The sequence below is a fragment of the Anneissia japonica genome, unplaced genomic scaffold, assembly GCF_011630105.1.
Source record: "Anneissia japonica isolate Jap-2015-1 unplaced genomic scaffold, ASM1163010v1 scaffold287941_len684077_cov200, whole genome shotgun sequence".
Classification (NCBI taxonomy): domain Eukaryota; kingdom Metazoa; phylum Echinodermata; class Crinoidea; order Comatulida; family Comatulidae; genus Anneissia; species Anneissia japonica.
The window spans coordinates 117,287-139,970 of record NW_022713799.1 but is presented as its reverse complement, the minus strand read 5'-3'; the positions used below and the strand labels follow the sequence as shown (position 1 = coordinate 139,970).

The following is a 22,684-nucleotide window of genomic DNA, read 5'->3' as shown; positions in this document are numbered from 1 at the left end:
CGAGACATTAACAGTTTCATTTTATTTTCGGCTGTGCCATTGGTTGTCACTTTCTGTTTAGATTATTTAGTAATTTCAACCTCAATTAGGCATTACAGCAAAACACAGGTGTAAATGAATAGAATTAATGCACAAATACTGTACAGTATTTCTAATGATCTGAGAGAAAAGGGTGAATGAAGATGAAAGAAACCTAACTGTTCCAGCCCTAAGGAATACTCAGACAGACAATTATAGACCAAACAAATTCCACCTTGGTCATTATTATTATTTGATTTGTGAAAGTCTAGACCTGGAATTTAAATCAGAAAACCATTTAATTTTCTTTCTTATTTAGACTATGTGACAACAAATTGTTCAATTAGTTTCAGGTTAAAAATAATTTTCCAAAAAATGCGGAAGAGGCATTGCTAGTAGAAATGATGTCGCAAGAAAATCTCTTGAGATGGATATGGGTGATGATATAAATATTATAATATAATTAAATTGGAGTGACAGCGGTAACATAAAAATGGAAGCTTTAATTTTGCAGTAGTGTCATATGATGAAATATAGTTACATGAACCACCGGCTGGGGAAAAATACATCTAAATTCCTATCTTTATTATTTTTTTTTTTGGTACCAGCATATTATTAAACTCTCAAAATTACTAAACACTCAAAATTATCAAATTAAAAATAACTAGATATTGGTGAAAATATGGAAACCTGTTGAGTATATAATTGAAGAAAGCATGGGAAAAACACTGAAAAAGAAACAATATCACTCTTACATGACATCTGCCATTAATGCAAACATCCAACGATTCCTTATCACAACGCGTTCCGTCTACAACTTGTGGTGACCTTTGAACAAAAAACTTGGTTCCCACTGCAAGGCAGTTGAGTGCACATACATTTAGGTTGTTGTTGCGTCCCTTTCGACTAAGATACGGCTTCCAAGTGTAGTAGACAGGTTTGGAGCCAGGAAATCTGGCAAATTTTTTGTTGTCGTACGCAGAACATTGCATTTCCCTGAAGTCTTTTGAATTACTCGGACAAGGCTGTTTAAACGGAAACATTCAAATTAATATTCATTTACTTGTCTGCATTTTAGGTCATTACTTCATTTGTTATGTTCCTAATAACTCTAAGATTAAATAATTCATGTAATAACATCAACTTCAAGAAGTAGGAGTAGAAGTTCCCTTGTTACTGTATTTGCAGTTGTCATGTTTTTGAGGACTAGGTCAACCATTGTTACCATATTTACAGTTGTTATGTACTAGGTCATTGCTTTCTCTTGTCATTTATTTATTTGTTAGCAAGTCTGGATATTAATGATGATATACACTACATCATAGCAAATCACAGAATGAACAGCTCACAATGGTACAATGTCACAAAGTATTATTATTATTATTATTTTAAACTTATCATATCAATCTTCCTTATGTCTTCAAAATAACACCCATAAAAAAACTCTTAACATTCACTGAAGCATACTGTATATAAATTAAACAGGTATATACAAAATTATCATATATTATAATTATTAATTATTGAATTGCACTACCAAGGCTCAAGTACAAAATTATAAATTTCACTAAGAATTAATTGTTTATATGTTGCACATTGTTCCTGAATATATTTTACTTACAATGTCAAGGGAGATGGTTATAATATAATGTTTTAGGGACAACAATTGGAAGTCAGTATTTGATGTAATATTAAGTAGTGGGATCTATCGCTACAACAAACAAATGCCAAGTTTTCACCAACTGTTTTATGCATTACTGTTGCTTACAGACAGAATAATTCAGATATGATCATGCCAACATCGTAGCTCTTATTTCATATAAGTCGTAGCGGATCTGTTTGAGCATGTCCTTTATTTCATACTCTTTTGCCAGTTTTATATCGTTACTCATGAATGAAAAATGTTGGCATTGGATACATGCGATGATTAAAAGAAACAGGGGAAGAAATTGAGAGACTCTTTAAAAGACATCTGAAAAATATTTCTGCAAATGTACGGTGACTGTGAGAATTTGTCCATTAGGGACAGCTGACCTGAGAATATTGCTGACCACTTTTTTGGTGTCAATCATAATTTATTGATGTTTGTATCACTGTTGATGCATGTTGATATAAGTTGTATATTGCATGGAATAAATGTAATCAAAAATAATTATAAAATACTCACATCAATGTTGCAGGAGCGATATTGCTTCCGAAGACCTAAGCAAAAATTACCACCGTGCCGTGGACTAGAAAAAATAAATAACTAGAAGTCAACATAACCAATACACATCAATACCATTCTTGCTACTGTAACTCATAATTTCTGTCATGCCAGGCTTCAACTGTCAATCAAAATACTCCTTCCAGTAAAGGAGAAAACCAGTCTGTTATAAGGCCACAACATTTAAATTAAGAAACTTGTTTAATCACATGACTATCCATTCACCAGGATAGTCATTGACAACCGAAGGTATGATCAAAACAAGCATGCAGAAAAACATGCCTAAAATTTAATAAAAGGTGTCTATAAAAAAACTAACTTTACTATATCAGATAAACACTGGGTCAAAAATACATTTAAAACACTTATTATCTTCAATTACAGCAAGGTTTAAAATAATTATCCAGCTTAAAATAGTATTTAAGTGTTCAAGAAATGTAGTAACATATTGTCAGCTGTCTTTAGACACAACTAAACTAACTATAACGAATCACCCTAAAATTTAATTGAAGTCCAGCAAAAGAACTCTTCTATATCAACAACGGAAAAGCCACCTATCTATTATTAGCTTATAATTGATTTTCAATTCATTAAAGATTCTGTCTTTTACAACAGCAGATCTAACTACAATATAAGATTAAAATGAAATTAATGTTTTAAATCACTAACAAAAACAACCCTATGTATATTCTATTTGATATATGGAGATATATATAGAGAATATTATAATATGAAGTTTCATCTGGCAGTAAGCTTACATCAAATTGTGCTTGGTTTATTATCAATGAAACAAATCTACGATAAATAATATCTTTCATCTTGTAGCATGCCTGTATTAAGTGTAAGCCACATAATAAATGTATAAAATATAATTAAAGAATTATATTTAATATATTAGTTAAGCATTTACATCTTCTAACAATCATACTTTGAAGTGTGATGATATAAGTTCTTGGCACTGATGTTGACAGGATTTACATATTCAGCCAAAGTATGTATACAGCCAAAATATTAATATCATCTGAGGATTTTCATTTGAAACATGACACAACTACTGCCAACAACCACTTGTGGCTATTATTTGAAATTCTTATGTCTCTTTGAACACACAAGCACAATAATTGTAGCAGAACTACTGTACAACTGTACAAGTTTGGATGACCTCCACTCACCGTGGTGAATCACAGCGTCTTTCCTTTGTAGATATACCACCATCGCATGACCGGGAACAGGGGCCCCAAGCCCCCCACTCTCCCCACTGACCATCTACAGCACCTGGTCGTGTACCACTTTCAACACAGTCCCCTTGATAGCACCACTGTAAAGAAGAAACTGCTATTATACATTTATATTCCAAATAAAAATACAATGAAATGAAAAGTTGGGTAGAAAATCTTTTTGACAGCAGGTCATTATGGAATTATAAAAATGAATCAATTAATTAATGCAATATCTATTTGAGTAAGTTTGGCATAAATTCAAGGTCTCAATTTATAGGATTATCCCAGCTTCATTCTAGGAAAACAATAATTTTTTCCTATGACTGATTAGACTCCTGCATAACCCTTTCAGTTATGTTTTTATGACAAATCTGTGGTGGTCCATGATCATCACTACCTAGGCCTAGACCGTAAAATGAACAAAGGTTAACTCACAGACACAATCACGAGGAAACCCACATAGAGTAATGCCATCTGAGAAAATAATATATTCTTTCCCAAACAAGACTTAAACATTCTCAAAGAATCTGGCTTCATCAATTTGTTGATTTGAAACTAAACGAACTACACAATCGAACGTCTCCTCTCTGCACAAGGCGTCACTCCTGCTCATTTACATAGACCTCCACTCGAGTTTCAAGTTACGTCTCTACTGCCCCCAAGGCATTTAGAGTCAAATTCTGTTTCTCATCAAGAGGTTCAAGTGGTTCTTGTCAATCGTTCAAAAATATAATTTTAATCTGTTAGGGTATCATAGTTGTTTAATAGTTATATATTAAATGTACTTTGTTTGGCTTCATCAATCTGTTGATTTGTAACTAAAACAATTGCACAAGATTGAACCTTTCTCCCGCTCATTTACATAGACCTACACTTGAGTTCAATTTACACTTCTACAAACATTTTAGGGTCAAATTATGTTTCTTATCAAGAGGTTCAAGTGCTCATCAATCACATCAAGATACAACTTAAATTTGTTAGGGTATCATAGTTGTTTAATAGTTATATATTAAATGTACTTTGATAAATGTATGTAAAAACGATCAATTTACTAAAATACAATCTAAAAAGGAGTCAATCTACATCAGAAAAAAACACAATTTGCAAAGGAAACATATAAATAAAGATAAACTACTTGATTAATTCTACAACATAATTGCTACAACAATCAATAAATCTAAAGAAAACATTGAACACATTACTTGAACACTGCACAACAAAAATGAACAACTTTAAACGATTTTTAAAATGTAAATTTTGACAAACTAAATGTGAGTGTAATTCTTCCAACAATTAAAATCTGCAGGATTGATGATTTTCATTCTTTGAAAAACTTTTCAGTAATTAAGAAAATAATTTTCTTTCTTGTCCTCCATCAAATTGACATTGGATATATCGGGTGAGCTCTGGGGACTAGCTGCAGACAGAGTACAGCGACAACCGACATGTAAAGGATACAATGGATACAAACATTGTCCTTTAGTCTGCCTATGTGAGGGTTATTCAATAAGTTGAGCAATCAGAGCCAAATCCACACCAACTTCTTAGCAGACTACAGATTCTTGCAATAAGGTGCAAAAAAGAGGAATGATACCACTTAAATCACATGTCGTACAATGCAATTGCTGTCTACAAAAGGTGTTTATGACAACAGGTGCCTGAAGATTCAAGAGTTTTTTTATCTGCATGACCAAATGTCTGACATATATTCTTACCTCATTAGTAACAATTTTAGCAAAATTTAGAAATTTAATACATCAAAGAATTTGCCTTCCAAGATTTATGAAGGTACATGGGTTGATGTGTAGTTGTGGCACAGAACAACACAGACAAAGGCAAAACTCTGCTGCTGCAAGTGAATGAAGGAATCTAAAAATATAAAAGGGTTGCTACTACTAAGCTACTACAGCTCTAAGAATCTGACTTGGACTATTTAAGCTTAAATGATCATGTTGGGAAATTTGGCGAAAGTGAACATTTGTAAATGCACAGCTAAAATGCAAGTAAGAAAACAAACTATGATGAGAAAAGCAGAATGTAATGCGAGAACAACTATAAAGCATGGGGAAAAAAAGCACTACCAGGATTAAAACAACAAGGGTGGATGCATGGAAACTGTGTGGCATTCAAAATGGTGGACAGCGCTATTAACTTGCTACAGCTTATGAAACGCAACACTCGGGGAGGAAATTACCCTGCCGTAACCACACTTCGTGCCATCCATACTCGGTTTATTGTCGTACTTGCATCCATTTAACACGGTGGGAACAGAGCAAGCGAGAAACTTGCATTGATCAGGATTCTAAAAGAAAGGAAAGAGAAACTTAAAATGAAACGTATAAGATTACAATTAGTATATTTAAATTTGATCACCTACCCCTTGTGTAACACTATCAACACCCAGAAGACACTTTGTTCCCTCCGTAGCAGGTAAAAAGTTGGTGATGCAGCCTCGGCCTTCTACAAAGCAATAAAGCTGGCTACAAACTTTCTGGAAGTAGATCCCCAAGCATTGATATCTTACAATCATTGAGTAACAAATTGTGAAATTATCATGTTTTATCAATTCTAAGCAACTGTTCATTAATCCCACGGTGGCATATTTTATTGATTGGAAGTAAAATTGCATGAGCAGAAAGTGAATACATTTTTATCACATGTGAAAATCATTCAATCATGTGGTAGTATAATTCTCTAGGTGTGTATTATATATATATATATATATATATATATATATATATATATATATGTGTGTGTGTGCATGTGTGTGTGTGTGTGTGTGTGTGCCTGTTTATCTTGTCTAATAAGGCAGGCCTTATATTAATTTATATAATACAGCAATTATAAAATCTCCCCACCAGAGACTTCAAGACATTGAGATCCTTACCCCCATTCGACAGTGGCTGGCACCTTCCCCATACTGCAACCTGCACTGCTCATCTGCATTGTATATTTCTCCTGGCTCCCTCCGAGGTTCCGTTTGACTCTGGACAACAATGTGCGGGATTTTTAAAAGGCAATCACCTTTTCCTGAACTGGAAATACAACAAAATATCATTATTATTAATTAGTACTGAAGAACATCATTGTTAAACATCATTTGATAATGGTAATAGTAAATATATGTTTAATTAGGTTCTGCACACTTGATTCTGCAAACAAATAACACATCTCTTTTAGAGGTGGAGGTATTGTATGCTGTGCAGTATGTATGCTTGCTTTTGGCTTAGCATCAAAGAAAATTGAGTTGAGAGAGACGAGACTCCCTCACGTCAGGCGTAGGGAGCAATCATATGTGGAAAATAGTGTTACGAAACTGAAGGTCAGAACCAGAAAGAGGGAGGCCCAAAAGGAGGTGGACTGACTGTGTGAAGCAATCTTTCTCTTTAGGGTTCATTGATTCATGGAATCGTTTTCAAGAGGGAAAAACCTTGAATTTTGAAGAACTTAAAAAAGTCATATAAGATAGTATAATACATACTCCAAGTATCGAAATGCACGCCATCGTGTCGGGATTCAATATTTCAACATTAATTATGTCATCATCAGGAATTCCTGATGATGACATAATTAATGTCGAATTTTTGAATCCCGACACGATGGCGTGAATTTCGATACTTGGAGTATGTATTATACTATCTTATCTGAGATTAATCAGTGGACACTTTGGTTTTAAAAGTCATAAAAAGACACCTCCGAAGTCAGGAAAGCTCATTTCCCGCCATCTAGGAATCAAAATTTCCCCGGGGAGAACCCCCAAATCCCCCTTTCTCTTTGGAGTTTATCAATTCATGGAAAAAAGAACATGTATGCAATTACTCATTTTTTTTATGTATATATACACACATAACAGGCCTATTTACTGTAATAAGAATAAGAAAGTTTGCCTGGCTGTTTTCAAGAGGTGGAAAATCTTGAATTTTGTCATTAAAAGACACCCAGCTCAAAGTCGGGAAAGCTCATTTCCTGCCATTTAGAAATCAAAATTTTCCAGTCCCAACTTCCTTTTTGGGGTTCTTGTGAATAATTGTGGCCCCTACCCCCAACCTCTAAAATTGAACCCATTCATATTCCCATTCATCTTACTACTTACACATCTAGATGTGTATAAGAGACAGCCGTTCCGCCAGCCCTGTCGAGGACATGAAAGCATCGGGGTTGACAGATGAGGATGCAGTAGACAGAAATATGTGGAGGACTACACCGACAACCCCACAAAGTTGTGGGAATTAAGCCTAAAAAAGAAGTATTAGAAGCGAAATGAAATTATTTGAACATTATGTAAATGATTTAAAAGTTGAATGCTAAAGCTTGCCAGAGCATCTGGTTAACGGAGATCATGTTGCTGAATCAATAATTGGTATCATATTTACAATTGAATATGTTCATTCATCCATGGAAAAATATATAGCTCCATAACACACTGTGCTTTTGATCTTTTTTGGAATTGGCGCCATATATATATATGAGATATTTATTATTAGTATAGACGTATTAGTGTTATAGCTTTGATCAAAATTGTTTTCCTTGGGATCCAATTTCCTATTTTGTATGGAAAATTAAATGTTGACTAAGATTAGAATCTGTGTGTGCAAAGGGGTGGAAGCAGGGAAACACTCAACAAATTTAAATATAGTCTTGTCTAGTGTCAACATTTTCAGATCAAATTACTGCTACTTATAATTAATCAGTCATGACAGGACAAGGAGGCACAGTCAGCCTTGGCCCCTTACATTTATGTCTGTGAATGCCATTTTTTGCCATAGGTGCTATACAATTACAAACCTTAACCCTAACCATAGGGGAGCTGCGGTGGTCTAAACCCTCCATCTGTAGAAGTCCCTCTGTGGTCCTCCTTGTTTTCAAAATCATGGATCTGCCATTGCATGAACTCACAAGAGATATCTATATGCTTTTTTTACTTAGTCAGTAAGCATAATAACTTATCTCAATTTCCTATTTCAATATGATGTAAACCATATTCTTTATATCTTTTTACTTATTGTATTATTACAGGACACAGTATCTTCCCTATTTATTTGATATTATACTGTACTACTATGTTTGAGTAAATAAATTATAAATATACTAACTTATCCTAAGTCTTTATGAAGTATATTATGACATATTAAATAGTAGGATATATTGCTTTATGCCTTATATAATTTGTTATATATCAACTACAATATTATTATAGGGCAATATATTGATGTTCGCTTCAAAGTTTCACAGACTACATAATGCCACCAATTTGGCCAAAATGTTATATTACTATTATTACTTTAGCATGAGTAAGCTGTTACTTAGATTTGGGACCTTTTGCAACTTAAGATTAAAGTTAATAGGGACACAAGGTATTGTTTAAATTAAATAAACTTACTCAAGTAATTTGGTTAGGTATTCTTCGCTGCAATGTGACCAGGAGAATGGATCGGAGTCTTTGTGAAAGAATTTTGCCATCAGTTTGGCACTCTCCCCAGGTTTACCACACTTACTACCAATATCATCATCATGGCCGTCATGCTGCATACCAAAACTATTAGGGAGACAAATAATACAAACAAATATAATTAATATTTTTTATTTAATTTGTCATTAATTTATTTGACTCAAATGGTAGAGTAGTTGTGTCAGTAACAGAGCACCATTTTACAGATGTGTCCACAAATCTTGCAAACAATTGATACATGATGAAATATTACAAAAAGAGAAAAATAATACCAACTAAATTTACAGCTTCAAAAAGAGATAAAAGGGTCAGAAATACAAATAATCATAATACTTATATACTATCAGACGTATGTATATTTATTGATGACATCTTATATTAAAGTAATTTCTCATAGTGCAATTTTGTGTGATATCGTGTTATTTCATTTGTGTGGAAAAACAATACCAAAAAACCCCAAATCCTTATTAGTAGCGTTAACAATAAGATCATTGCTATCGCCACATGTCTACTTATAACTTTTGTATTCTACCCAGTGGTGGCTCCAGAAATTTGCGACGAGGGACCCGACATGAACAGACAGCAGCGCAGGGTTTAAACCAAAAAACCGACGAGCCTCAATCAAGGTCCCGGAATATAAAATCCTGGCAGGGTTCATGGGGAGAGTTTTTATGGCTTAGTAAGGCCCAAATTGTGCTTTTAGAAAAAATATTAGAGATTGGCAATCAAATAACGTTTTGGATAGGCAAATTAACATTTTTGGTCTGACATCATCCTTGTCCTGTTGTTGGACGACGGGGGCCCAGGCCTTTCCAATAGAGGGGAAATACCCTCCTTGCCCCCTGCTGGCGCCACCACTGATTCTACATATTGATTCTTTGAACAATTAAAAAGATAAAAACAAATTAGTAACATACTCACTTATGACCTAATTCATGAGCAATTGTAAAAGCTGTTCCTAGCCCAGTGTCCTCGTTTATACTGCAGCTTTTGGAGGGAGTACAGATCCCTTCAACCGGGGCTAACCCTGCATAAATAACATACCTAATTTTAACATTATTAAACATATAATAATAATATATATATATATCAAATTTAAAAACAAAATTAAATTCATAAATTTAATCTATATGCTATTATATTACAGGTCCAGTATTCTCATCACTTGTCCAAACTATTACATTATATTTGACAAAAACAACATGTGACATGCCTAAATATATTCATGATGACATCATATCACAACCATATATAGACATATCATGACCATATATGGGCATAAAACTGAATTTTTGTCTAAGAAAATCTCAACACAGCTTTACAAATGGACAGAAGTTTACAATCCATTAGGAGTGCAGATGTTCAACTAGCAATCAGATCCCAACGTTATTATTCAAGAATCAAGGAGACTACAGGATCTACAAGACTTGAGGTTTCAAGACTCCAGTGTTCTTGAACTTAATTGAAGAATTTAATAAGAAGGAAACAAATTATTAAGAAAGATAACAGGATGCTAAGTTGAATAAAATTGGTTATAATTGCAGGTGACAGGAGACGACTTCTGAACAGTTGGATATCGGAACTATACTTTGCAAACTCCAGTCCTTTGACATGCTCGGAAACTAACTGTATCTTTATATGTTTGATAAATAAACAACACATTTTATGATACATATAATATATAGGACAAATATGAAAGTTCATGTGGAAACTAGCTAAAGTATACAGTAGTTTCATACAGTATACTAGCCAATGGGCAAACTATGTAATCTTTAAGTATTTTTTTAGAAGAAAATACATTTTTTTTCACCATTCAAGTAAATTTAATCAAGATAAATTTAATGAAATATATAATTAATAACTGAAATTTTGAACAGCTTCTATTTTTCTGACAATGGGAAGATGATAGAATGATGCAAAAAGAATAATTTAAAATAAAATAGAAAAATAATATCAATTATCACATGACAATGAAGTTCCAACATATAATACTAATCAAGATTTTTTTAAATTGATGTTTTGAAATGTTAAGAATAGACGTGCAAATACTTCAAAGAAAAAAAACATCTAGAAGTCTAAATATTTACCAGAAAAAATTATCAAGGAGATTTGCAGAAGAAAAAAGGTATATATACTTATATATTTTTTTGATGGAGAAATTCTGATTAATTGCATATTATGTTGGTTTTTTTTTTTTTAAATGCATGTCTGCTATACTTTGAGAGGTTGGCAGTATTGTATAAAACATTTTAAGGTTAATACATGTGTGGTTAGCCATAAACCAGGAGCACACTGTGTCACTGACAAACATAGGTGGCACCAGGATTTCCCCAAACGCGGGAAGGGGCCCGAGGTCCATGACAGGGGACGATGTCCCAATGACAAAGGGGAAGATTTCCCCAATGAGAGCAAAGTGGGTGTGGTCGAGTGTCGCTTAAAATGTTTTGAAAGTGGTCCAGAGGGCAAAGTCCCCGAAATTGTTGACAATTTAGGGGTACAAAATACATATAATTTTTTTTTTCTCATTGATGAACTGCAGTTTTTTCTCCCAGTCCCCCTGCTGGCGCCACCCCTGCTGACCAGTAAAGTCCAATCCATGTGAGCACTTGATGCTGCTATCCCATCTACTTGTAGTATTCTAAACAGGACATCATTGAAAACGATCCATTGTGTGCTGCTTGTCACATTGAGCTCTACAATGGAATTGCGTCGGCAATGCAGTGTGCACCTAGCTTATTAGTTAGTGGTAAACAAGCCTTCTTACCTAGTGTATCGCATGGCTCATTTCTAAATCGACAGATATCATAGCTGTATTTTAGCAAAAGAGAGATGAAGAAAATTAGTAGGATGATCATATAAAACCAAAATCAAGCTGAACAATACCCAGGCACATTATAAAAGCAGTATAATCCTTTAGCCAACAAAAATGAACGTTGCTAGGCTGAACGTTGCTAGGCTGAACGTTGCTAGGCTGTTTTTCTACTACAACCAATTATGGCTGAAGATATTTAACTCACTGGTCCCATTTGAATATGTGAACAAAATTTGGGCTGTGCCCTATTCCTGGTGGGCAGTTGGTCTGTATGCTATGAGACAACCGCCTAGTATTTTCCGATGAATGTAATGTATTCATACACATAGGCCATGTTATTTACAGGATCAACAATTTACAAGGCTTAAACTCTTTGAAATGAAGGTGCACTATCCTTAACTCCAGGAAAAGCAACTTCATGGAATGGACATTTCCGCTAAGCCCCTCCCCTTGGATGTTGTTGCTAGGTCCCGCGTGAATTCCTGGGCCTGTTCTGATTGGTCAATGTTAAGTTTGATTGACACTCCGGAAAGGTTGTCTGTCTTCTACAGAATTGGTTGACAGAGAATTTATTTTGTAATTTGCCCAATTGCCTGGTATTGTACTGTTTGACATACAAATTGCAATGATGGTTTTTAGAAAATTATGATAGTTATTATATTATATTAATAACCTTAACCTTGGTTAACAATAATTGTAGTATAACATAATGATGATATTACACGTTATGCATTTAAACAACATTTTAATATTATTTAAGTAAAAACATATTAGGAAAGTGAAAAAATTCCTGTTAAGTTAAATGAATGAAATTTTATTAAAAAGAATAAAAGTACAAACAATTTGTTACATATCCTGAGGAACTGACAACCAGCCAAAATTAAGACCTGGGAGAAACAAATAATTTGCTAATTTCAAAACTGACAAGTTTCTTATTTCAACTACTATCTAAATCCCATCACTTTCCTGTACCATTTTCTAGAATCTTAGCCATTTGCTTATATCCACTCCTTCAAGAATCCAGTACCTTTGATTATCTACCCTCTTCTCTAACCCTTTCATTATTTATAAAAGAGATGGGGGCGGATGCAGGATTTGGCGGTAGGGAGTGCGTGCAAAAATTTGAAGAAATAGTTCCTGTAGATGGCCGGAAATGACACATTTATAATAGTAAAATTCATCATCATCACATCACTATATCATTATATAGTCAAAATAATAATAAAGGCATGCGCACTCGAATCGTGTATGATAGGTAATTCAGATGTTTGTGGCCAGAGTATACCAGTATCTTGCTATAAAATAAGTACACTGGCTGTAGGTCTACCGCGCTCTTTTGTTAAAATACAAATCATTCATGCAGTTTATTTTAACAATTTTCAGGCATATTAAAAAGTGGGGGGACCAACCCTTTCCTCTTAAAAATATGTGGGGGGATGACATGTTCCCCTTCCCCAGAGATCTGCGCACATGGGGCCGTGAAGATTCCACATCACATCACCATCCATGTTGGGGGCTGAGGCACAAACATTTTGAGAATAGGAAGCTCTGGGTGCCAGGAAATTGCACTCTCACACCTTAAAAATTCACATCAACAATCTAATACAACAATTATTTTTCTTAATAGAATTTAGGGTGGTGCGACTGCACCCTCTGCATCTGCCCCAGAAAGAGTTAGAGAAATCTACTTCTTTATCTTGTCCCAACGCTGATCCACTCATTTCAGAATCCAAAATTTTTACTCATCTACCCTCTTTCAGAATCCAACCCTTTTGTTCATACACCTCTTCCCAAATTCCTAAAACTCCACCCATCCCAGAACCCAACCGCTTTAAGAACTTGACCATTACTCATCTTTACCACCTTCCAAAACCCTTTACTGTACATCTACCTATACTAATATTCAAAATCTAATCATTTGCTCATTCACCCCTTCCAGAATTCAATCCCTTCATTCATCCATCAGGTTCCATGATACCTCTTCGCTCATCTATACTCATCCAGAATTCCTATTATTTACTGACTCTTTCCAATGTGTATTATAACTCTTGCATTTTAATAATCTCCTCATTGCCAGGGTCCACTGTAACCATAAAAAATACAAATCTTCCCTATTATTATTATTATTATTATTACTTCCTATTTATTGTTCAAAATCATTAAATGTTATAAAATAAAAAATATTGCTATATATAAAATCTATTGTACTTGGGTATAATGTAATTATATTGACTATACAGCAAGATGCACCACGTCTATCCCTTTCACTAGGTAGTCTCAGCAAAGGTAGTCTTTGATGAAGTTCTTCCTTCTACTAGGCACATTCTATAATACTTAAGCTCCAACAAGGTATTGACTTTTCTTTTTTTTTCAACACAAACACTATTAATACATGTTAGGTACATTTTTTTTTTCTTGTATGCATTTAAATATTCATAATAGCAATGTAAGTTTTAACAATTTTATAACCCATGTTAAGCACCAATAATGATGATTTGGAAATGTTAAGCAGAAGCCAAAGCTTAAAATGCGCACAGCTAGATTTGCATAAGCTTACCTAACGTACCACACGGCTTGTTCAGGTCTATGCAAATATCATATCTGTAAACATAATTGCACTTCATGTTTTTGAAAACATTATTAATCTCAGTAGTTGTGTCATGTTAATCACTGACATTATTGTGGTTATATTGTACTTAAACATGCAGTAACTTTCCTGAAGAACAAATGAAGTTTTAAATATTAAATCACCATGCCTGTGTCATATATCTCACAGCACACAAAATAATCATAAAAAAATATTTTCATATATTTCTTGAATATTAGTTTAATTTCCTTACACAATAGTGTTAATCCACCGTTTATTATATAATTATACCATTTGTTACTTGGGAAAAAATTTACCTGGCATGTACAACCTGGGAATTGAATATAAGAACATGTCACTTTACAAATATGCTACACAGACCAATCCACTCTTCAACAAAGAATGCCTCAAGTTGGGTGGTGACCATCAGACAAAACAAATCACATTTGTAGTCTCACCTACCCTACGGCCACATAACTGCTTGTCCCTGAGAGGGACAACTTACTTATTGTTTGATTGTTCTTTTTAGAACATACAAACATCGCAATAAATACAAGACCTGACCCACATATCAGCAAATTGAGCTGGGAATAAAGTTAGACATTAATTTAAAAAAGAACCCATGACAAATCATGAAAATGTCTTGCAATTGCTCTGAACAATCTGCACACAGTAATATCATACCGTAGGCTTAACTTGAACGTGTCTGTTGTTATAAATTCAAAAATGTCAACAAATCAAGAAGTAATCTCAACAGAAATTGTTTGGGGCATCATGGAATTAACATCCGTTGAAGCTCCCAAGAAAGTGGATTTTGTAACACATCAGTACTTCAAACTATTAGAGACGTCACATGCAAACTTATTGAACTTTACACTGAGTTGCACAGACTGGTATGCTGACAGTTTAGGAAATCTATATTAGTATTTGAGCCAATTTCTAAAACTTTGGTTTTTAGTGGGTTTTTAACTGCCAAACCAATAAAACCAAAGACTGTAAATAAAGGAAAAACTGATTGTTGATTGACACAATATTCTAGGAAAAATCCACACCGCTGCATGTTGGCCAGGTACCCTAACTTTGAGTTCAGTGACCCAGATTTGAATATTTTATAAAGTACTTTTCCCTTCATGTCTGTTATTACAACATTAAACTAGCTGACATTTTTAAGTGTCTGTATTTGTTAGTATAGTGGCTACAGTTCAGAATATGTTAACTTGATATCATAAACATGAGTCGAAGACCTGTCTGTTACAAAAAAGAAAAATCAGAGACTAAGAGTAGACAATATTATTTTGAACACAGGGATTCAAAACCTTGCAATTCACTTTCACTAAAGATATTATCTAAAAAAAATAGATAATCCTCTGAGGATACAAGATTAATGACAAGAAGAAAGGTAGAGATGAAGAAAGACAGGCAGCACATATTATTCATACTTATTTATTAACCATTATGTGTGTGTCTTGCGGGGAATGGTAAAGACATGTCTTGACAACGTTCTAATAAAGAACGAAACGTAGAATCAATTATGGCCTCACGTTTTCATTCTTCGAAGTCACCATGTACTCATGTTCTATTGGGAATAATCAGTGGATCCTTTGGGTTATGCCTATACAACAATGTAAATAAGGCAAAAAAACAATGGCAGAAGACAAACAGTGGCGTATCTAGGGGGATGTGTATGCCCCTCCAAAAATTACTCACGCTAACCCAGTCGCACCCCAAAAAAATTAACTAAAATCACCTTATTTCGTAAGTTAGTGCTCCTCAACAGATTATCGAACTCCCCCCCCCCTTCACCTTCGCGCCCTCATCAGCACCCCACTTCAAGACTTTAAGATATGCCACTGAAGACAAGATATACAGAGTTAGCTCTGTCTTTTTACATACATAATGATAAATCTTATTTATTTTATTAATCAATCAATTAGTCAATAAGCTATCACTAAATCAACCAACCATAAATGTGCATAATTTATATAGCAAAATGAACCATACACATAATCTTGTGTTATTGCCATTATTAGTTGTCTTTAGTTGAAATTAAAGCTCCACATTTCAACTTAGATTATACTTTAGGAAGGCCCTACGCCTAACTGAAAATATAAGCATCCTGATCAATTATTCCTGTGATTGGCTGAGATGCAAGCTCATTTACATATTCAATTGTAAAACTGGTACATGACCACACAATTATGCCACACACTCTAAACTAACCTAATGCAAGCTGGCAACTTAAGGATAATGTGGTAACTGGATGAATGCCTTGTATACATACAAACATCTCACATAGGTACAATATTTGCTGATTTAAGCACCATGGGTCAAAGAAAGGTTTGTGCACTTCTGAATGTTAACCGCAAAAAGAGATACAATGTATCTCTTGAGGGTATTGAAAGTAGTGAAACACAGTACAAATAAGGGTGCTTAAAATAGAAAGAAATACTTATTCATGGAAGAGGGCTCAAAGATCAAACACTAAGCCGATCCCTTGAGGGCGGTTGTGCCAAGTGATTGATGTGAATAATGTGTGGATACATGATGAAATACTCAGTTCAAACATTTTAAAGGATTGCAAGTAACTTTTGAAGAGTGGTCTCCTGGTGGAAAGATAATGTTCACCTTTAAAGTAAACACGAAGGATTCATGCTTTATGGCAAAAAAACAAGAAAAATACCATCTGACGGAAATACTGACAACATTAAAACAGGTAAAGAGTTGGGAAAAAACCCCCTCAAATACAGTATTAAAAAAAATGTTGATAGTATCATGGAGGAATTAGTTTACTAAACTAATGGAGAAATTACTAAACTAATTCCTCCATGACAGTATAGTAATAAAAATTTTAGTTCCCGTAAAAATATAAAAATACCAATCAATTTTATCGTTGTATCAGTATATTACTCATTTCCATGCTGTCAAAAAAAATATGTGATTTCCTCTAAAACTAAAAAATCGAAGGACCAAATACCTGTCAATTACACCATGACAAGCAGCAAAAGATTTTCATTCTTAAAAGATAAAGGATATTCATAAAGGATATTGTCCATACTGATGTATGAAAGGAATTGGTGCTTGACCTAATATCAGAAGACGAAACCTCTTGTAACTACAAATTCATCTACCTCAAAACGCCCTCTTTGCTGTTAAAATCACGTTTTTTTTGTCCACAGAGACATAATTACTACGATATGATACAACTACATGAGATTTAATCGGTATGACTAACAAATTTCTTGCTACGATTTACTTGCAATAACAAAATTAAAAGGATTTCTTATTGAAGTTAAAAATACCTAGAATCAGGTCAATGAAGTGTGGTTAGCAACAGCATGATGGGACATGCAGAGGGCAGTATAGCATTCATGTGATAATTTGTGACAGTCCAATTTAATCATCTCAATCATGATTAAAAATTAAACATCCATTGCAATTAAGGGTTTTGATTTGTTTTGATACAGTGTATGACCCACTGACCTAACGGCAATGATGACACAGATCGTATTGATGATAAATCTTAACTTATCAAAACAAAATTTAAAATGGTTTAAAATTCAAAACTGATTTTAATTGAAGGAAGGTTATTCATCCAGAAAAAAATGACATGTGTACTTTTTTTCTTTCTTTGAAATTGTATTCTTTAAAGTACATTTCCTGAATAAATTTTACATAATTTTATTAAAAAACATTCATTAATTTCTAAACATTTTTTTGAGATATATTTTCTTCAATTTTGTCCTATACCTAGCATGTGACCGACCACACAGGATGGCTAATTTTAAGTGTTTCCTTTTTCCCTTTTAAAAAAAAATTATTTGTAGCTTTAAGAAAAAGTTTGATGATACCAGATTGAATGTATTTGTATTATTGAAGTATTGCCAGTGGCTTTTTGTTTAATAAACATGTTTTACTGAATATTCTAATATTCACCATCAGGTCTTCATCATCTTCTAAACAATTTCTTAAATATTGCAATAAAATGTCAAACAATACTGATAGCATTGCAAGGTTGAAGGCACTTTTTAAAGGACAGACAAAATGAGTGTTGTTGAGAGATAAACACAAAAGGAACGCAACAGGACAAAAACAAATTGTCAGCGGAAAAAAATAAACACGATGGCCTGGAGATATCTGTAATGAATTCCATCATCAAATGGAAATTTAGTTAGGAATGTCATTTCACACTTGTGGGAATATCAAACAGGTAATTATTGACATGATTACTTGGAAAATTAATCAATGGAGTCTCTAAAAATGTTATGACATTTGGCTACAGAACTGCTCCTTAAATAAATGTATCTTTAATATGTATGTGCCATTTTGTGACTTTTGAAGACAGCAAGTTACGATAGAATGCGTCTCATATTGGGGTATTAAAAGACGTCGGTGCTCGGTGGTGTCGGGGTTTTCTTGTAGGCCTAGGCCTAGCTTATAGCAACCAGGCATTTTTGGGTCACAAAATAACCAACTCTTCTGGGCAACAAAGCAAGGAGTATTTGCAATTTCCAAAACCTTACATACAGGACATGCTAAAATCTGATTTTGAGATGCATGATGAGAGAAGAAAACCGAATAGCCTAGGTAGGCCCTAGACTAGGCCTAAGGCCCAACGCTTAAGTTTCACTGTCATTGCTATAATATTACCATTCCTTTCCTTACTGTAACATATTTATTACATAGAACATTCTAGAACTGTATATATTTGACTAAACAAACAAGTGTAAACCACATTGGTAATTATAGGAACACATGATACCATGTAGAATCCAAGAGCAATATTTGGAAGCTTCTGGAATCTTGGGTACTGTAGAGGCAATAAGCCTTTTGGTTAATTATGATGTAAGGTAACCAATGAGGAACTTAGGCAATATAGAATGCTCTTGAATGCTCTGGAGTTGTACAGCTAGCGTATATAAGCTGACAGTTTTATCTTTCTGGAACTCTTTTTTGAAACACATGTTTATGTGAATGTTGTGTTATTTTGATACCGGGATTCTTGTTGGAGTTTATACAGAATAAAATTTTATTTGAGAGTTGTGTTACAACTGTGTTTATGTTTTATATGTCAAAGAAGGATTACTAGTCATTTCTATACCGCTTGGAAATACGAAATACGTCAAGTAGGAATTCATGACATTGCGAAAAGCACAGCATGGCTATAAACCGTTACAGATAGCCAAATGTACGCGTATATGTATTGGTGCGTGTGCGAAACCTCTCTATTATGGTTTAGTTTAGCCATTGTTGCCCATAGCATACTGTAGTTGTTTTTTCAGTACTTTGTCTTAATGGTTTATTTATATTTATATTGTACAAAAACTTACTCCAATGTACCTGTGTTTCCCTGTTCAGTGGATATTAATCTATGATACACAATATGCTGAGTATGGGAGTAGTGCTGAAATAGCAAGAAAAATATTTAGAACCATTTTCTAAGTCAAACATAGTTGGCTTGAGAATGGCATATTTAGGTATATTCCAAATTTGTTAACCTCAATCCTGACCATGGTGGGGTTGAAGTGGGTGTGGCCATATGTTGGTGAACATGGACCACCAATTGGGAAAATGCTGAAGCCATCATTGACATACAGTATGTGAAGTGTTTAGCCCAAATATGACCAGAAACAGTCTCAAACCAACAATTAAGTTGCGACATATGCACCTGAGATACTGTGACTAGTTGTCTCAGCGTACGCTAATGATAATTATAAGTCAATCGTGACGTCATCATTGCAACTCCCAATGTTATTTGCCTATCCCCCACAGTCCACAATTTTTTCAATAGTGGACGCTTGGCTTGATTTTTTTTAGGTTCGTGTGCAAAAAAAAAATTCCTCATTTGTTCGTCATCGCGAAGATATTGCACACCGTGATGAAAACTGAAATTTGATTAATTAGAATTGCTTATTAACTAGAAAATTAATTGATTATCTGATGATCTTATGGACAGACATACTGTATTATAAAACTAAAGACAGAAGCCTTCCTAAATAAGTTTGCTCATAAATGGAAAAAATGCGGAGAGGAAACAAGATTCTTATAAATTCAAAGCCTTGCAACAAATTTTTCCTCCTGTATAAACATCCAATTTGTGAACATGATTAAAGATACTGAAAACCTGTCAAGATGTTATCTATTCCCTTCCTCCTGGTTTCACTTGACTCTAAAGTTCAATCGCAGGTTAGCAGACTACAAGCACTGGTAAGATGTGCGGAGGTCACTCACCCTTCTACATAGTTCACTGGAGCGAAGTATTTAATGAAAGCATTTTTGAAAGCATCCAATTAACCTAAATGTATTTCTTGTTATTCTACAACTTGTTTATAAAATGTTCCAAAATAAGATTGAACATCCTTCACAAAATTTATACCCCACAAGAAAAAACAATTCCATAAACAAATCAAATCAGAGGGAATATACTTAGGTAGAGTCAATGCCCTATGGTAGGTCACATAATTTTATTTCTCAAGAAAAAATGACGGTATAAATCTGACAAACAGCATTAAATAAGGCAGGCACCTTAACAACCTAGCTGCTACGTATTTTAAGTTATGTTTATGAAATGTTTTATTCATCAGAAACTGAACAAAATCAACTATTAACAGTAAAAATCTGATTGAATGTATGTACACCACCTTAATCAACTATATGCTCAGTGTTGACAAAATATTAACTGACACTGTAAAAACAAACATTTACATAATTCCATTGAGAATCAATTTCACAATTCTATCACAGGTTACCGTGGCAACTAACCAATTATAAAATAATTTGAAAATTGACAGAACAATTTTCATAAGCAAATATGTCATTCCAGACTTTGCAAACAATGTTATTCGAGACCTTCGAATGTGCAGGTGATGATGTTCCCATGGTGACTGTCATCACCATCATTCCACTGTTATCAAGTTCTGCACACCAACATTTCACTCAATATGACTTTTTTTGCTGATCTTGAAACACAGCCAAGTAAAATACCTCACAATTTATGAAAATCCAGAAGTAATATTTATATATATTTTAAAGAAACTTCTGCATGCTTTATACGATTATAGTCTATTATTCTTAGAGACAGTATGCAACATTTCTGATTTATATGATCTGTATATATGTTTATGTGCATATACATAATACATACACTTTACGAAGTTGAATATTGGATTGAAAAATAAAAATAAAACAGTAGGAATGAAGCAATAGGAAATAAGGTAATCTATCAAGTGACATTACATATAACATGTTTGATTGCTTTTAGTTTCAGAACAAGTGACTACATTTAAAATGGCTGACTAGTTTATTTCAAGACTGCCACATTCAAATCTATAAAAACATACGGAATATGATGATGTTTGTCAGCACTCGTGTAATGTGATTGCGTGACAGAAGGGGAGTGCTGGCACTACAAACACATTAAATTGTTTTTAAAACAGACTTGTTTCTCATGTTTTAATATATGCAAGGGAAGAGGAAGCCTGCAGCAAGGGGATATATGGTTTAGACAACCATCCCCCCCCCACCTATTTTATGCTCCCTTGCCTTTTCCACCCTCATCTGTCATCATAGCACCCTCATCTGTCATCATAACATTTAATAACTTTTTGAATTTGAATTTGATTTGAATTTGAGATGAATCTCAATTTTAAACTTATTTCTGTACCAAGTACTAACATTTTATGCTCTATACATTGAAAATATTAAGTGCTCTGACTTTAGGGACTTAGACCCAAGCTCAAATACGGGTGTTGTCCTTGTCCCAACCAAGCCCTTAGACAGGATTGTGGACCCCATGCTCAGAAATCCTTTCTCTTTCAAAAAGACAGCCCTGGATTTTCTACCAAACCTTCCAGGATAATTATACATGTTGCTATCCAACATGATTTACAGCCCTTCATGTTATTGACTTATTACTAGTTCAATGTCACAAATATAACCTTGATGTCAATATTTGGGTCTGTGGGAGACCAAGATGCAATAAACAATTGTTAACATGAAGTAGCAATGTGACACTTGAGTAAATATTAACAATGTACTTGATAACTAGAATTTAACAACAAAGTTTCCTCTAATTATTGAAACAGACATCCAAATAACATCTATTATATTGTCATTGCTAATTTTGCTGATAGATATTTCAATCAAAGGCAGCCCAATTACATAAGTAATGTAAAGGGTAAGGTAAAAGAAAATGCTAAAAAAGGCAACTGCTAGTTTACAGGCAACACGTAGCCTAGGCAACTAGTAGTCTGGTTGCCATGGTAGCTATATTGTATTTGTCTTTTGGTTAATCTTCAATCTCCCCACACACTGCCCCAACCCACAACACATCAAAATAAAACTTAAGACAAAATGATAGCTGACAGACAGTGGCCTCTTTGTATTTACCACAGTA

At 34.0% G+C, this 22,684-nt stretch overlaps 1 protein-coding gene across 10 annotated transcripts in view; it reads right to left on the bottom strand.

The window, feature by feature from the left end:
- LOC117108757 (A disintegrin and metalloproteinase with thrombospondin motifs 6-like) overlaps window positions 1-22,684 on the bottom strand; it is an 86,261-nt gene that overhangs the window by 14,637 nt on the left and 48,940 nt on the right. For 8 of the 10 annotated variants that reach the window (XM_033250890.1, XM_033250896.1, XM_033250895.1 and 5 more), the window contains 8 exons: window positions 11,658-11,701; window positions 9,815-9,920; window positions 8,825-8,980; window positions 6,332-6,479; window positions 5,822-5,935; window positions 3,397-3,542; window positions 2,186-2,249; window positions 774-1,043 (listed from right to left, as the gene is read on the bottom strand). In XM_033250890.1, the coding sequence (XP_033106781.1) occupies window positions 774-1,043; window positions 2,186-2,249; window positions 3,397-3,542; window positions 5,822-5,935; window positions 6,332-6,479; window positions 8,825-8,980; window positions 9,815-9,920; window positions 11,658-11,701 (1,048 nt within the window). Of the gene's footprint in view, window positions 1-773; window positions 1,044-2,185; window positions 2,250-3,396; window positions 3,543-5,638; window positions 5,747-5,821; window positions 5,936-6,331; window positions 6,480-8,824; window positions 8,981-9,814; window positions 9,921-11,657; window positions 11,702-14,262; window positions 14,307-22,684 lie in introns of all 10 variants that reach the window. The other 2 variants (XM_033250897.1, XM_033250898.1) reach the window with 2 other exon arrangements.